The 17,767-nt window shown below is 44.7% G+C and overlaps 1 protein-coding gene across 6 annotated transcripts in view; it reads left to right on the forward strand.

Moving 5' to 3' along the window:
• Nucleotides 1–17,767, forward strand: part of tet3 (tet methylcytosine dioxygenase 3) — a 54,301-nt gene that overhangs the window by 25,419 nt on the left and 11,115 nt on the right. For 4 of the 6 annotated variants that reach the window (XM_061766602.1, XM_061766606.1, XM_061766603.1 and 1 more), the window contains 3 exons: nucleotides 9,618–12,480; nucleotides 14,601–14,691; nucleotides 17,642–17,735. In XM_061766602.1, the coding sequence (XP_061622586.1) occupies nucleotides 9,618–12,480; nucleotides 14,601–14,691; nucleotides 17,642–17,735 (3,048 nt within the window). Of the gene's footprint in view, nucleotides 1–2,711; nucleotides 4,098–9,617; nucleotides 12,481–14,600; nucleotides 14,692–14,856; nucleotides 14,990–17,641; nucleotides 17,736–17,767 lie in introns of those variants that run through there. The other 2 variants (XM_061766604.1, XM_061766607.1) reach the window with 2 other exon arrangements.

Raw genomic sequence — 17,767 nt, forward strand, 5'->3', positions numbered from 1 at the left:
GATCAAAGGTACCAGTAATCCAGAACTTGAGCAATTTCAATGCTTGATATGAAAGCTAGGAAACTAATAACTAGGCTATTTCATACTCAGACCTCCCACCGCTGTAGCACACAATAACTTCAGCTCAGCTGTGGTGATTTAGGGGGTTTATGCTCGCAGTCATTTGGAAGAACAGATGACTCAGGCTTAGTCATATGCAAGTCAAACCAACACACTGCTCAGAATGGACTCATGTTGTCAGTCATGCCTCCTACCTTTCCTGTGTGCTGCTGAGAAAAGGAGAATGCCTGACAGAGACAAAGGAAAGAGCATTAGAGAGAAACAGTGAAAGGAGAGCAGCTTGCACAAGCGATGGTCGGACCAAATAACGTGGTGGGATTCATGTTAGAATTACAATCACTGCCAGGCTACAACAGGTTTACTGTAAGTCTTCTTTTTACTGACATGCAAAATATGCTATTGGTGTGATGCTGTATGTATGTATGTAGTTGTTTATGTCGTCAGTATTTTTTTTTCTGAACTCAGAATGAGACTGCCCTTATTTGTTTTTACTTTTGTTTCTTAATTGTTCTATGTTCGATTATTATTCTGGACATGTACTGCCCTTTTTCCCCCAGCTGTGGTTGTTTTTTAAAGTGCTCTATAAATAAAGTTGAGTTGACTTTCTTTTTATTTTCTGTCAGCATTTTCAGCTGACTGAGCTAGTAATGCAGTGCGTCTGAGAGGTGATGTCAGGTTAGTGTAAGTCTTGTGGTGTTGCTTCTGTCTATGGGTTTAACCTCACTGAACTCACTGAATTTTATTGAGTTATCATGTTTAGTTTATTGTCTGTCAACATTTCCTAAAGGTCATGATTCTTTTGTTGAACGTGATCATAAATTGCGATTGGCTGGCGACCAGTTCAGGGTGTGCCCAAAGACAGCTGGGATAGGCTCCAGCACGCCTGCGAACCTAGTGAGGATAAGCGGTCCAGAAAATGGATGGATGGATGGATGGATGGATGGATGGATGGATGATCATAAATTATGAGAAGATTTTCCTTTCACTTGGATTTGACTTGATCAAACTACATTCAGTGACACTTTGTGAATAATGTTTTTGGTGTCATACTGTAAAAATTGTGTCTGATTGGACTTTCTGTTCATGGAAACATACACTATGTTTAGTGCCTTTACAGTTTTACAATGTGTTCATTAATGAGGGAATTTCTTGAAATGTTTTCTTTATTCACATTCACAGTAACAGTTTTATTATCCTGACTCATGAGCATGTTCCCAAGAGAATTTTAAAGACATAATAATTGAATATATGAGTGGAATCATTTGAAGAATTCTAACAGTTGTGTGGCATTATAGTTGATTTGAGTATTTAAGAAAGTGGGACAAAAAGGCGTGTGCAGAGTCACAATTCATTAGTCTTAACTAGTTTGTGATTTAAAGAACATGACTATGGTACAACTCTGGGCACAATTAAACCAGAGGTTTAAAACAATCAGACGTCTTCCGTGCGTCTTTATTTTCATCCCCCAAAAAAGAGACATTTCTAAGTTTTTGGATTCAAAACAATATTGAACAGTGACAATGCAGTTCATCCTCTTTTTTTAAATGATTTATGTTGATTGATTTGTATGGTACGATCTCAGCTTTAACTGACATGTTTTCTAATTCAACTTTAATGTTATTATACTCCTTATGTATCCATAGGTTGAAATTCAATTTTCACTCTGTCCTTTTGTGCCGCACCACAGAGAAAAGCAGACCACACACATGCAGGCATGAGCGAAATGTCATGTCTTTATAACTTTATTATTACACTATTTCAGTTTGTGTTAGTCAACGTTGGATAATGTTAGCAAGTGTTTGATCCTTCATTCAGTCCGAATGCAGTGCTCACTTTAAAAAGAGGACTTCTGAGTGCTGGGCATGTGATCCGAGACGATCGTTGAGCCTGAACTGCTATCTCACTGCAGCCTTGGGAGTGAGCCAGAACAGTTGTTTGAATGAAAGTGCAAGTTTTCGAGTGTGCGTGCGGCGGGTGTTGCCCACTGAGTGGTGGAGGCGAATTTGTTGGTCGATGACGCCGATGATGCAACTACAGTATGTCATCAACATGTGCTTCCTACCTCGCCTGCCCACTGCCGCTCATTGGCCCTCTCTGGTCACGTGACCCATGCTCCACTTCTGTCCTTCCCATGGAAGGCTCAGGCGGTGCCGTTTCGCTTTGGGGATGACGCTCATTTGTTTTGTGTGAATGTATGAAAATACGTGCGGCAACAGAGAGGCAGACAACGTACAACCGTCAGGACCGGAGAAAGCTGCAGTAAGCTTGAACGAGAAAATGGCTCAGGGAAGTGAACGGAGAGGGAGGCAGACAGAGAAGCCTGTAGAAAATGACAGAGCGAGGAGGTTAAGAAGGAAAGAGAAAGACCAAAGTAGGAGAGGAAGTCAGTCCTGACAAAGAATGGCAAAGTCTGCAAATGGTCAGTAATCTAACAGAATTACGGTGTACTAGGCAGCATCTTACAGTGCTCTGCTTTGGAGGAGGCAGCCATGTTTTTCCTTCTCCTACACCTGGCTGCGGACGTGTGTCGAACCCCAGCGATTATTGAGAAGAGGAGCGACTCCACAAGGCCAATCAGCCACCAAGTAGGCGAGAGGAAGTGCTGGACAGTGATAGCGACAGCTATGGTAGAACGATGGTGAGGAGCCAACAACGGGCAGTGCGATCTTGGCCTGGCGGAGCCTCACGGACAGGACAAGATGACACGGCTCGTGCGTTTGCAAATCCAATGGGTTTGTCACCGGCAGTCCACGTAGAAGCAGTCACGAGAATAACCAAGCAACTCTTTCTTCTGTCATCTTTCATAAAGCGAGAGGAACTCCATAGAATTCCCACTTTGCGCTGATGCAATCCTCAGTATCTCCTTGCTCATACCCCATTTTTATCCTGCTCCTCATCCTCGCCGATCTCAAAGTGTCAACCAATTTGCCCTCTCCCCCTTTCCACCATGTAGTTTTATCTCAAATTGCCGTCTTTCATCTGATCTCTGTTTCCATGTTGCGGAATGAAAAGATTGTAGAGAAAAAAAAGAAATATTTTCCTCTTTCTTCTTTCATTTTTGGGGGAAGGGCTAGCAAGTCCGACAACAACCTCACTCCCACTTGTGCAGCTGTACTTCAGGATCGACTGCAGGTTTCACGCGAGGAACTAGCGGAGATGGAAGAACCAGCCTTGGTCACTACGTCCTTCGCCATGGGCTCCGGCGAAAGAGGATATAATCGGAAATAAAACAACAGTTGCAGGAGGCATACTCAAGCAATGCAGTGTTGCTTTTTCCTGTGGCTTCCACTGATGGGTGAAAGTGTGTGTCCAAAAGGCAATGCATGAAATCAGACAAAACCAGTCTTAAGCAGGATTGAAATGGACAAAGCTTAGGTAAAGCTTTCTATGTGACAAATGAGAGTGGATTGCGTGGAGCTGAAGGCAGTCACTGGTGCTGTTTCCTCGTGACTATAGCCCACAGTGCTTTCTGTTTCTGTTCACTGCACGCTCCTCCATTCCATCGTACGTGCCCACTGTGGCTCAGATAATGGCCCCTCGCTCTGCACTCACAGGAGAGAGAGAGAGAGAGAGAGCAGAGGAGATGGAGGTAAAAGCTGCATGAGAGGAAGGGGAGTAGAGTGAGGGCAAGAGAGAGAGGAGAGGTAGGGGGGAGGGTGTTGACTGAGAAGCCGACTGCATGTGCAGCCGAGAGAAAGAAAGAGGATATTGAAAAAGGGAAGGGAGGAGCAGACAGAGATAATGAGAAAAGAAGAGGGAGAGAACGGAAAGTGGCAGCCATAAGGGGAAGCGAAGAGAATGACGAAGGCATGCGCCGTGTTAGGGGGAGGTGTGTGTGGTTGGCCGTGTGTGAATGCACGCATGTGGATTTTGCTGCTCACGCTGTCTGACTGGATAAAATAAGGCGGAATACAACATAACACTTTCCGATTGCCTGTGTGCTCTTTTGACACTTCAACATTGCTCATGCTCCTCTCCGCCGGCTCCTCTGCTTTCCGCTCTCCATCCAGTATCTCTGTCTGGACATCTAGCACCACGTAAGTTGTCCTTCAGTTCTCGTCATATTGTCAGGGATTTCTGCTTCGTGGTCCTTCTGGGAAGCATGCCAACCTAGGAACGGGCGAGGGGAGGGGGACAAAAAGGAGGATGGCAAGTGTTGTGAATCAGGGGTTTAGGTTCAGCTGTCTCCTCAGTGGCTGAAGCCCCTTAGCAACACCACTCTTTATATGCTTTGTCTCCTCCCTCTTTCAATTTCATTGTCAGTGTCAATTGAACTGAAGAGTTGCGTCGGATTTAAAGGGCTCCTGAGGTATTTTCCCTCCTCTCGGACACTTTTGGATGCTTGCCAAGAAGTGTGTGTGTTTGTCTGACAGAGAGAGGGAACGTTCGGCCATAGTGTAAATATTACATCAAATGTCACATTGCGTGTACGGTGGGAGTCATTCTGATAGTGTCAGTAGTGAATTTCCAGCAGTGACAATCAGTCACGTCGAATAAAACCTGAACTGTCACGGTGTATTGCAATATAGTTGGAAGATGTTGCTCAAACAAAGTCCGTCTTTTCTGCTCCATCTCGACTTACGCTTCTCACATTGCATTTGCATGATTACACTGTGAGAAAAAGAGGAAAGGAGCGTTTTAGTGAGCAATAGTGTGTGTGATAGCGGGATGTTGCAGTCATTCTGTTTCGACACACTGCAGTTCTCATAACAGCCGCACACGGCCCCCACCCCCTTCCTCTTTCCCGTCTGATGCCGCTGATAGTGCAGACATGGGGCCTCTCACGTAATGCCTGCCTGCTGTTCGCTGCCACCCCCGCCAACCCGCTCTTTTCTAACCCCAAACCACCTCTTAGCACTGCCATCACCACCCCCTGGGATCCTCATCAGACTCACAGCACAGAAGGGGAATTCAAAAGATCCAAACATACTGCATGTCCGATAATTAAACACTTCAAAGGTTCATGATAATAATATTGGAATGATGGGGAAGCTGGAGATTGGTTGACATACAGCACAGGTGTCAAACTGGTGGCCTGGGGGCCAGATCCGGCCCGCCACATCGTTTTATGTGGCCCCCAAAAGCAAATCAAAATCGCTAATTGTGTTCTGGTGTAATACCATTGAGATATTTACAAGCGGTGGCACAGTGGACGACTGGTTAGTACATCTGCCTCACAGTTCTGAGGACGGGTTCAAAACCCGGCCTCGCCTGTGTGGATTTTGCATGTTCTCCCCGTTTTTGCACTGGTTTTCTCCGGGCACTCCGGTTTCCTCCCACATCCCAAAAACATGCATGGTAGGTTGATTGAAGACTCTCAAAAACCCGTAGGTGTGAATGTGTGCACGAATGGTTGTTTGTTTCTATGTGCCCTGCGATTGGGCGGCGACCAGTTCAGGGTGTACCCCGCCTCTCGCCCGAAGACAGCTGGGATAGGCTCCAGCACGCCCACGACCCTTGTAAGGATAAAGTGGTACAGAAAATGGATGGATGGATATTTACAAGCATTTTTTGTTACCAATCCCTCTTTGAAAAGAAATGTAATAGTTGAAAAACATGTTTTTATACATTTTTATTTATTCATCAATGTGTTGTGTATACTGTAATTACAGTATATGAGGTAACCTTTCATTTATATGGGTCCACAGTCGTAGCGGCCCTCCGAGGGAAGTCATAACCGCGATGTGGCCCGTGACAAAAATGAGTTTGACACCCCTGATATACAGTATACACAGATAAAGCAACAGGACGATGTTTTTCTTTTGACTTGTTTGATTCCTGTATGGTATACATAATGTATATGCGAATCACTCTTTTGTATGCGGATTGATTTCATATCATTAACGTCATACTGTATTTGCGAGATTTGCCACATTTGTAAGGAACACACATTTGTGGGTTGAGCAGCAGTATTGAGTATGTAGGATGGACCCTTGAAATATTTTCCCAATCTTCTTTGCCAGTAACATTCAATCTGGTTTGGTGTTCGGTGGATTGGATGATTGAAGTCTGACAAAACGAGATATTGACAGTTTAACAATATGGTCATTTAACAGTCAGGAGCTCCAATAGTGTGGAGAAGAACCCTCCACTTTCACAACAGCCTGGAATCCCCTCCTCATGCTGGTCACCAGCCTGGTCACACACAACTGTGGGATGGCTTCCAATTCTTCAACCAACAAAGTCAGCCAACATGGTTGTGTTGTGAACAGCACACACAAGTTGATCCCACTGAAGTTCAGTGGCGTTGAGGTCAGGACATTTCATCCTCTCCACTCCCAAATTCTAGAGGTAGCCTTTGATAAGCCCCGATCTGTGGGGGCAAGCGTTGTCATCTTGGAGGTTAGAGTTCAGTCCCAGACTGCTGGAGATTACGCCACAACTTGATTTTGCAGAAGACCAGCTTGAAGTAGCCCTATCGCACAGGTCCTAATAAGCTCAGTCAAATTAGGAATGCCGATTCTTGGAGCCAATGCTAACTGACCACTGTAACAGGGCCTACAGCTGGAGGAACCAGAAGCTCAAAGCAAGACTCAGTGGCAACAGCAAAGTAAGATTCTTGGAATTGGCAGAAGATTTAGCACAGATCCAGCTCGGCTGCTCATCCCACTAATGCATATTCCTTACAAATGTGGCACCATTTAAAGGGTAAATAAAGAGGCTTACCAAAGAAATAAGACTTATTACGAAGAAGCATTGTTAAAGGTCCCATTTTCACCAAACTGACTTTCTCTAGTATTTGGGACGTTATAGTGGCTCTGTGGTGCCTCAGTAAAAATGTGAACTATGAATTAAAACTGTCCACGCATTCCTGAGCGACAGATATTTTTCTGCCAAGAGGCCTGAAATTAGGTCATTCGAATTTTTCAAGCTTATCTACGTCACGAACGCAGATCTCCACCTACCTCTCCACCCCCGAGCCAGCGCTGTCAACATAAACACGTGTGCTCTCACAAGTGGGTCTTCTACACGGAGGCAACCGATCAGAGGAAAGGAGGTGGCCAAATATGGACAACGCAGGTAGAATACAGGGTCAAACAGAAGAAGCAGTCAGACGGGCCTTTTCTGGACACTAGTATGACAAAACCAAGGTGAATGAAATTGACACTTTTATACTATTTCTATGTATTTTATATATACATAGATATACACACACACATATATATATATGTGTGTGTGTATAGATTAGATTAGATAGATCGATCGATCGTCCGTCTCCAGTTCTGTCAGGTTGGATGGTGAACATTGGTGGAAAGCCATTTTCAGGTCTCTCCGGAGATGCTCAATTGGGTTTAAGTCAGGGCTCTGGCTGGCCATTCGAGAACAGTCACTGATTTGTTCTGAAGCCACTTATTTTAGTTGTGTGCTGAGGGTCATTATCTTGTTGGAAGGCGAACCTTCGGCCCAGTCTGAGGTCCTGTCCACTCTGGAGAAGGTTTTTGTCCAGGATATCCCTGTACTTGGCCGCATTCATCTTTCCTTCTATTGCAACCAGTCGTCCTGTCCCTGCAGCTGAAAAACACCACCACAGCATGATAATGCCACTAGCATGCTGTTGTGACAGTATTGGAAAGGTGATGAGCAGTCAACTGGTTTTCTGGTCCACTGCACTCCACACTCCAGAGGACCCTCCACAGGACCCCCCAGGGTACACGGTCCTTCTCCAAGTCCACAAAACACATGTAGACAGGCTGAGCGAACTCCCACGCAGCCTCGAGGACCCTGCTGAGGGTGTAGAGCTGGTCCACTGTTCCATGGCCAGGATGAAAACCATACTGCTCCTCCTAAATCTGAGATTCAAATTCCCAATAGAACCCCAAAACAGACCTTACCAAGGAGTGAGAGCCCTCTGTAGTTGGAACACACCCTACACCACCCCGGTCTGTAAATCCAGAGGCAATGAGATGTCCACGCGATGTTCCCTAGGCGTGTCTATGACCATTTGAACAGTCAAATGCGAGCTTTATGGCTATTCATCCATCCATCCATTTTCTGAGCCGCTTATCCTCACAAGGGTCGCGGGAGTGCTGGAGCCTATCCCAGCTATCTTCGGGCAGGAGGCGAGGTACACCGTGAACTGGTTGCTAGCCAATCGCAGTGCACACATAAACAAACAACCATTCGCACACACATTCACACCTACGTCAATTTAGAGTAATCAATTAACCTACCATGCATGTTTTTGGGATGTGGGAGGAAACCGCAGTGCCCGGAGAAAACCCACCCAGGCCCGGGGAGAACCTGCAAACGCCACACAGGCGGGGCCGGGATTTGAACCCCGGTCCTCAGAACTGTGAGGCAGACGCTCTAACCAGTCGTTCACCGTGCCGCCTTTATGCCTAAATAATGCAAATGAAAATATTGCTCTCAGAGAGTATTTGATTTGAATTTAGCTATATCACTACATGAAAATCTTTCTGTCAGTGTCAATTAAAATGGAGCTTTCTTCTCCTTTTGAGGGTAGAATTAGATTTTTTATTATAGCTCTTGTATTGGTACATACTAACAAATTCAGTTCAACACAGTTCATTGGCGTCAACCCACATGCTAAGACTATCAGTCTGCCATTGTTTTCTACATTCTGGAATCGCGAGCCACTACACGGACTCGGTTAATGATTTGTGTGTTTGCTCTTGAATGATCTATGTTGGCCATTTCTCCCGACACTCTTTAATCTGTTTATGTTTATGAGTATTTTGCAAGTTGTGTAAGTGTAATATCTTGCTGTTGAATTCGAGTCACATAATCATGCACTGAAATTCCATTTTACTCGTAAATTAGCAAGTAACCTTTAATACATAATTGTGGCCTGGGTTGAGCATTTGAATTTTTGTTTTTTAGTTTAGGTTTTTCTGTTTGTTTTCACTAGTTCTCTTTTTAGACAGTAAAATGATACAGCAGTTACACTTGCTATCAGTGATACTTAACAGGTTTACTCATTGTAGTTTTGTAATTAATAAAACATTTTGTTATGATGAGTGCTCTGATGGTGATGTTTTCAAAAAGACAACCCTACTAACTACTAAAACTGGTATATGTAACAAAAGAGTTAACTTGTAACTTTTTACCGATTTATTTGGCACTATTCATAAAAAATGTGTTTCAATCTTGATAACAGGTCAATTCCTGTTATGCATACACTCCTCAGTGTGTGTTCACGTCTTCCTGTACTATGGGTTAATGTCTAACAGACTGTTTTACATTCTGCAATGGATTGTCCCCTTTACACACAACGCTTGCATTATCTGTAGATGACCTGTTATGCCGTTTGTCCTCTAAAGGAATACTCCATACCTTACCTGGTAAACTATTTATTCTGACTTTATAGCACTGGGTGTGCGTTTGTATATTTGTGAAAGGTAGGAAAGAAACATTGATGAGAGAGAGAAAGAAAGGAAAGGAAAGATGCTGTTATTTGTTAGTGTTTTAATGATTTGGGAATGCACATAAAATCTAAATGTTTTTGTGTATATTTTAAAGTAAATCACAAAGAGCAGTGTACAGTGTAGGATAAGTCACTTTCTTGAAAACTTATCACAACTCTTTTTGTCTTTCAGACTGTTCACGAAGTCACTTCATTGGATGGCCCCAGAGGTGGAGACCAGATGGAAATTGGGTCACATGACTGCCTCCAGGAAGGCGTGCTGAGCCTGGACCTGTCCAATAGGGTGAATTGTTACCCCAATGATGATGAGGCAGCTACAGAAACAGAGCAGAAGAGAGCAGCAGGTGTACCTCCAAGGCAGTGTTGGGTGCCAACACATGGTAAAGAGCAACAGCAACCATTGTTGAAACATAACAGCGGTGCAAACCCAAGTGAACCTGTCCACCATGTGGATATGGAGGATGCTCACAATCTGGTCACTTTTTCTGCTACTGCCGGTACCTTACCTCCTTCCTCCATCTCTTCCTGCATCCAAGTGCAGCCTGACACAATGCAGCTGTATGAGAAGTTCACCCGGGAAATGGGTGCTGGTAGGGCTCGGGTCGGACACTCTGCAGTGGCTCCTGACACAAGTCACCAACCTGCAGAAGACATGAAAACCCTGCAGACAGCACTGAACCATGCAAAGCATGGTCACAAGCCTCCTAACTGCGACTGTGATGGGCCTGATTGTCCAGACTACCTTGAGTGGCTGGAGAAAAAAATTAAGTTGGCAACCAGTGAGAACCAAGATACCAGCAAGACGACTGATTGCCCACATTTAGAGCCTAACATTCAGCAATCGCATCTGCAGAATCAGCCCTATCTCCTAGTAAACGGGGGCCACCACCACCTGACTTCTTCGTACCCCCAGCAACAACAACGAACAAAAGCTTCTCATCCTGGTCAAGTACCCTGCTCGAAACTTCCTCCCATTCCCTGCTCTCCCCAGGTGCTCTCTATAGCCAAGGAAAGGAACGTCAGTCTTCAAACAGCTATTGCCATAGAAGCCCTTACACAGTTATCTGGGACTGGCACTCAAGGTCCTGGTCCTCCAAGCCAAGCCCTCCTTAATAATAACCTCCACCAACAAACCCAAAACCTCTCATCGCCACTTCCAAATTGCACTAACATGATTCCATCCACTGCAGTCACTTGTCCATTGTCACGTTCTCAGTCCGTCCCTCCAGGATTACTCACTGACCAGCAGGCAGCAGTGTCCTGTGAGCACCACAGGCCCCATTCACAGGGCCAGCCCCCCCATGCTTCTACCTCTCCCTTCCTAGGCCGGGGAAATCCTCAAAATTTTGGCCGGAGTCCCCAGCGGTGGCTGCAGGGCACATGCGGAGGGTCTGAAGAGCACCTGTCCCACTATGCTGGTGCACCTCACAGTAGGTCAGACCCAGTGTCAGAACTCAAACAGCTGTTAGGTGCCACCAGTGGAAAGTTGATAAATGCATCTTTCAAGCTTCCATCCACACAGCAGCACAGCGAAAATGGAGGCGTGCAGGCACAGGGCCAGCCATCTTTGCCCAGGATAAAGCAAGAGGCAGACTTGAGTGATCATTCTTTCACCATGGGACATTACAATATGGATAATGGTCAGTTGCAGGCTCGCCACTACCCTGGTACTTCCACATCTCCTGGTCAAGCAGCCATTAGAAACTCAACTCAGGCAGCTCTGCAACAGCACCTTCACTACAAGAGGAACCTATTCTCTAATCATTCCCCTGGCTTTGGCGCACCAGGCCCTGTGGCATATCAAAACGTAAAAAAATGGTGGCCACAGATGGAAGCCAATGGTTTCAATCATCTGAGCATAAAACAAGAGCTCAAGGAACCCAAGAGGAAAAAAATCAGCCAAGGATCTCCTGTCATCAAAGTTATGAGTGGGATGTTCCCAGGCCCTCTCCTTCCTAAACCCAAACAGATTATAATCAAGAAGAGCAAGCAAAAAGCCTCTGTGCCAACTTTCCTGCCCAAGAGTCAGATAACTGTGGAAAAAACATCAGTACATATGACAGGCCGAGCCAACACCCTGAATAACCTACAGCCAGGTTCACTGCCCCTTTTGCCCTCCCACAGCAATTCCACTCAGGCGACTGTTGCAGGCCTCCCTGCCCCAGCCCAATCTCAGGTATCAATTTCCAACCTCTCAATGGCTCCCTCTTCCACTACTTCTGCTTTGTCATCGAACAATCCCACCCTCATTGGCTTTGTGCCTCCACCAATGGCCCATGCACACCATGCTAAGTCAGAGGAAGTGGGTAATTTATTCAATAGTAATGCTAGCACTGCCTCAGCTCTGACCTCCACATTGTTACCAAACACCTCACATTTACCAGGTCTCATAAACATAAACCCTAAATATGAAGAACTGATCCTGCAGTTTGAAGCAGAATTTGGGGACTCGGCTGCAGACATACCTTCCATCGAGGCCATGTCTGAGACAGCTACAGCTTCTCAGATCATGAATCAGTCCTTGACCGGTGCCCAGGATCTTACATTATCATCTACCACCCAGAATCAATTATCATTCAGTCACATTTCTGAGTCCAGCTCCACACCTCATACAAACAAAAAGGAAATGGATGACAAAAAAAATGAGTCTGAAACCCAAAGTGAAGTTACCTCAAACGAAGCGTCCACGGTGACCCCAATGCTGGAGCAGCAGGAGCCCCAGTCCACCATCTCCCAACATCAGGAGTCCCCACTTGATGAGCATCCACAACATAGTCAGATACAGGAAACGTTCAACATACCATGTTCTCCCATGCCTAAACGAATGAAAATTGAAACCACAGGTGATATAACTGTTCTTTCCACCAATTGCTACTCTGAGGAGGACACACCCACTAAGGATGGCCTGCCCCGCTCTCCATCTTTGAAAGGGTTCTTAGAGTCCCCCCTAAACTATTTAGACACCCCTACAAGGAGCTTGTTGGATACACCTTCTAAAGATCTACAAGCAGAATTCCCCACCTGCACCTGTGTTGGTGAGTCAATATGTTTCAATATTTGTATACATGTTGTGGGATATAATTTATGCACACTATTGCAAAAATTAAGGTAACTCCACTGTGAGTTTAGCTTTAAACATCAGCTTCTGTGTTTATACCATATTCATAGCATATTCTATATGCTGCTGCATGAAGCGATGGTTGGGGCGATTGGTCACTGATAGGCACTAATGGTAACTGACAGAATTATAATGTACCGTATTTCCTGAAAATAGTAGCTTCCACTCTACATAATTGCCAAGCTGTGTCGTCCACCTTAAAAAATAAATAAATAAATAAATTTCACCTCCACCTTCAGATATTCCTCCTTTTTCTCCTCTGGAAATATACTTATTATTACTTATTCATTCATCTTCCATATCTTCCCAATCACGCCGTTCCAGGTCTCATTGTCATTGCCCACGTGAGCATTGAAGTCGCCCAGTGGAACAATGGCGTCCCCAGTGGGACCGCTCTCCAGTACCCCCTCAAAGGACTCCAAAAAGGGTGGGTACTCTCAACTGCTGTTTGGTGCATAGGCACAAACAACAGTCAGGACCCGTCCCTCCACCCGAGGGCGGCGTGAGGCTACCCTCTCGTCCACCGGGGGGCAATAAGTATACACACACCTGCTCAGCGCCTCTCACCATGGGCAACTCCAGAGTGTAAAAGAGTCCAACCCCTCTCAAGAAAACTGGTATCAGAGCCCAAGCAGTGTGAAGTTCCGACTATATCTCGTCGGAACTTCTCAACCTCACACACCAGCTTGGGCTCCTTCTCTGCCAGAGAGGTGACGTTCCACGTTCCTAGAGCCAGTTTCTGGCCGGGGATCGGATCGCCAAGGTCCCCACCTTCGGCCACCGCCCAGCTCACACTGCACCCAACCCCTATGGCCCCTCCCACAGGTGGTGAGCCCATGGGGAGGGGGTCCCACGTTACCCTTTGGGTTGTGTTTCGGGCCCCATGGGTGCAGGCCCGGCCACCAAGCGCTCCCCTTCGAGCCCCACCTCCATGCCTGGCTCCAGAGGAGGGCCCCAGTGACCCGCGTCCGGGCAAGGGAAACCTAGATCCTTTTGATTTATTCTACATAGGGTTTTTTGGAGCCGTGCTTTGTCTGGTCCCTCCCTTAGGACCTGTTTGCCATGGGTGATCCTACCAGGGGCGTGAAGCCCTAGACAACTTAGCTCCTAGGATCATCAGGACACACAAACCCCTCCACCACGATAAGGTGACGGCTCAAGATGAGTGTTGCAGTACTCATCTTGCATTTCGGGCTGAAATGCTCCCACACTTTCTGTCTTATTTCTTCCTTTTTCTTCTCTAATTGTCGTCGCCATCTGCTCGCAACGTCAACCAAATAGCTTCGATTCCGTCCCTTACTTCCCGCACGTAGGTGGCGTAAGCGCGTTTTGCCACATTAATGCTCGTGCGTCCAACCCAGTGAAGCTTTTTGGGACAGTCTCTGTGGTTCAATTACTGGAAAAACCTAAAAATCTGTGATTCGTAATTGTGCTTTTCAACGTGTTTTCATGAGGTGCAAAATGCTTATTTTGATTCGCAAATTACCTCGTGAATCCGCTTATTTCGAGCCTCGCTAGCTGCGGTATTTACTTCTACTAAGCGTCGAGACCAGCTAATAAACCCAACAATATAACACCACGTTTAAATGATACTGCCTCAATGTCACATAAATACAGGATATACTGCAGAATGCTGTAGAAGGCATTCTTGAGAATGCAAGAATTTCATAGAAGATTATGCCCTGAGCCACGCCCTGGTGCCTCTCTGCAGACAAAGTGACCTCATATTGCCTCTGAACTTGAGACACATGCACACGTTCAGTACTTACCGACTCAGCTGATTACTAACAATATGGTAACGAGCAGGCCATAAAGCCTATCTATGAGTGGCACTCAGTTTACATGCTAATTTTGTTCTACTCAAAGTGCTAGCTTTATTTGCAAAGTGGTTTGCAGTTTTACACAACTGTGCTGCTGATAATATTACACGTGACAGAATGAAATGTTTATTCTAGTTGTACAGTTCAAAGATATTGGCTATACTCCACCGTGCCTTTTCAATGTAGTTATGATTGAGTATCTTTTTTTCTTTCTTAGAACAAGTCCTGGAGAAAGATGAAGGGCCTTACTACAATCACTTGGGATCTGGACCTACCGTGGCTTCCATAAGAGACCTAATGGAGACACGGTTTGTCTTCTCTTTATCTTACTTCTCCGTGCTCTCAGTCTCCTCTCCCTCACGTCCTCCTCCTCCTCCTGCGCCTCCTCACATTTTGTCCTTAGGGAATCCATGACCCAGAATCCAACAGGGGGAACAGGAATTATCATCATCATCATCGTCATCATCATAACACAGGCTAAGCAAGAAGCAGCAGCAGATAGCTGAGAATGGGATAAATAATAAAGGAAGATGGATAGATATCAAAACCCAGAGAGAGGGAGAGCAAATGAACACAAAGGATGAATGAGGAAAGAAAGCAAAGAAGGTAGAGCTTTTCAATAATTGAAAATATGTGTCCACTTAGAACAGGGGCAGGTAGTCTTTTTTTTATTCTGCTGAGGAATATTTAGCTTCTGTTGTTCATGCAACTGCTTCATTGAAAAACAATCATATGCTCGTGACAATCGACTTAAATAATTGTATGCCTTAAAGGATTACTATATATAAATATGTTTATACAGTATATATACTATATATATTATATACGTGTGTGTACATAGTGGGTACGGAAAGTATTCAGAGCCACTTACATTTTTCACTCTTTGTTATATTGCAGACATTTGCTAAAATCATTTAAGTTCATTTTTTTCCTCAATGTACACACAGCACCCCATATTGACAGAAAAAAACTGAATTGTTGAAAATTTTGCAGATTTATTAAAAAAGAAAAATATCACACAGCCATAAGTATTCAGACCCTTTGCTGTGACACTCATATATTTAACTCGGGTGCTGTCCATTTCTTCTGATCATCCTTGAGATGGTTCTCCACCTTCATTGGAGTCCGGCTGTGTTTGATTATACTGATTGGACTTGATTAGGAAAGCCACACCCCTGTCTATATAAGACCTTACAGCTCACAGTGCATGTCAGAGCAAATGATATTCATCAGAATCATCTTTATTTTGCCAAGTATGTCCAAAAAAACACAAGGAATTTGTCTCCGGTAGTTGGAGCCGCTCTAGTACAACAACAGACAGTCAATTGACAGAGAACACTTTGGAGACATAAAGACATTGAGAAAAACAGTCACTGAGAAATAAATGGTTGCTAGTTATCTGGTAATCCCGGTACAATTTTTTTTAATTTAAAATGTTTATTTATTTATATTTTATTTTTTTGACAATTGTGCAAAACGATGCCGAGTCCTCGAGCACTTAGAGCAGTTTGAATGACTAATATAGCAATAGTCCGGTGCAATGACCATTGTGCAAAGGGCACCGAGACTTCAAGGAGTGTATGCAGTTTAAAGTGACTAGTAGCGTGATAACCCGGGACAATGTGGATTGTGCAAATGAAAAAAAAATTCTACAATTCAGTTTTTTCTGTCAATATGGGGTGCTGTGTGTATATTCATGAGGGGAAAAAAAAAAGAACTTAAATGATTTTAGCAAATGGCTGCAATATAACAAAGAGTGAAACATTTAAGGGGGTCTGAATACTTTCCGTACCCACTGTGTGTAAATACACATATATATATTTTTGGAGTCTATTTTTAGACTCCATCTTCGACTTCCGCATAGGGCGCCCGTTGCGCCAATCAAACGTGAACACTAATGTCATTTGACTCCAATTCACCAATGAGACGACACAAGGCAGTCACATTTTAAGTGATTGTTTTAGAAGCTTGATTTGATTCTCGTCGCATGAACATTTCATGTGTGAATCTTCCCGGAGAGGCTCTTTGTGAAGAGTGCTGCTGAGGCATCAGTCCCTGGAGAGGACTGATGTTGTGGGGGATGTTAAGTTAGAAACCTCTTATTGTTGTTTGAGAAATGACGTAACTCAGTAAGACACCATAGTTCCTGGCCGAACTTTGACCCACCCCTGACCCAGGCTGGCCCCATGTGGTGATACAGCTTACACCCCCTCTCAAACCCTCAGCCACCTTAGGGTGATTCCCCATTCAGTGGGACACCATTGTGCTCACTGTCATGCCAAATCTAGTCAGGTTGAAGTTTTCACAAAGGCCGATATCAAGCTGTCAGGAGATTTAATATGAGTTCTGATGACCTGCCCCCCGTCCCCGGTGCAACCTCTGATCCCAAACTCGGTCCGTAAAAACCCTTTCGCTACAAATTGACCTTTAGAAATACACACGTAAAAGCAGCTATATATATATATATATATATATATATATATATATATATGTGTGTGTGTGTGATATGTGATATACTGGGTGATTGAAAAGTAACTCCCTATTTTCAAGTACTTGTACTTTATTTCTGAACTATAATTCTTAGAAGAAATGAACATGAGAAGGAAGTGCACACACGTGCACAGGCGGTGAAGGCACTCTTCAAACCACTGCTAAAAATCCAGCACCCAGGCTGAACTTTGCTTCTCCTCTTCTCCTCTACAAAACTTGCCTTTCTGTTGAGCTGTGTCACTTCATCATAGTTCCTTGACACCAATGAGTTTTTCAGCTCGGGATACAGTATGTTCCACAGGAAGAAATGGAAGAAGGGAAAATATGCACGGATTGCTGTAGAATAATACAATAAACCGAATAGCTATTGATAACAGCGGGAAGAGTGTGGGTAAATACCCCTTTTACCGGAAAGTGAACTCCATGGGTGGAACGCCCCTGCATACAAAGTGTGGCAGAAGAGTTCCAGGACAAGAGTTGCAACAGATATATTTCAAATACAAACTAACAGTTGTCTCCTTTCGAGGTCCTCTGTACAACTTTCAGATGCTCAGGGCAGCCACAAGTTGTCCTCTTGCCTATTCTCACACACTGAACAAAGCAAATTGTACACACACTTTGTATACTATACTGTACACTACAGTGTATGTTTAGCTGTACAAGCCATCTGAGAGTCGGATAAGACAGTCTGGCTTTTAAAAAAATGCATTGTTTAGTGGTAGGTAAATAATAAAATAACCCTTCATGTGTTACTCTTGTCATGCGCAGGTATGGGGAGAAAGGAGATGCCATCCGGATAGAAAAAGTGGTCTACACAGGCAGAGAGGGGAAAAGCTCAAGAGGGTGCCCAATCGCTAAATGGGTAAGCCGCGTCACACCCTGTTCGATGCATTG

This window comes from Phyllopteryx taeniolatus, chromosome 3 (assembly GCF_024500385.1).
Source record: "Phyllopteryx taeniolatus isolate TA_2022b chromosome 3, UOR_Ptae_1.2, whole genome shotgun sequence".
Taxonomy (NCBI): domain Eukaryota; kingdom Metazoa; phylum Chordata; class Actinopteri; order Syngnathiformes; family Syngnathidae; genus Phyllopteryx; species Phyllopteryx taeniolatus.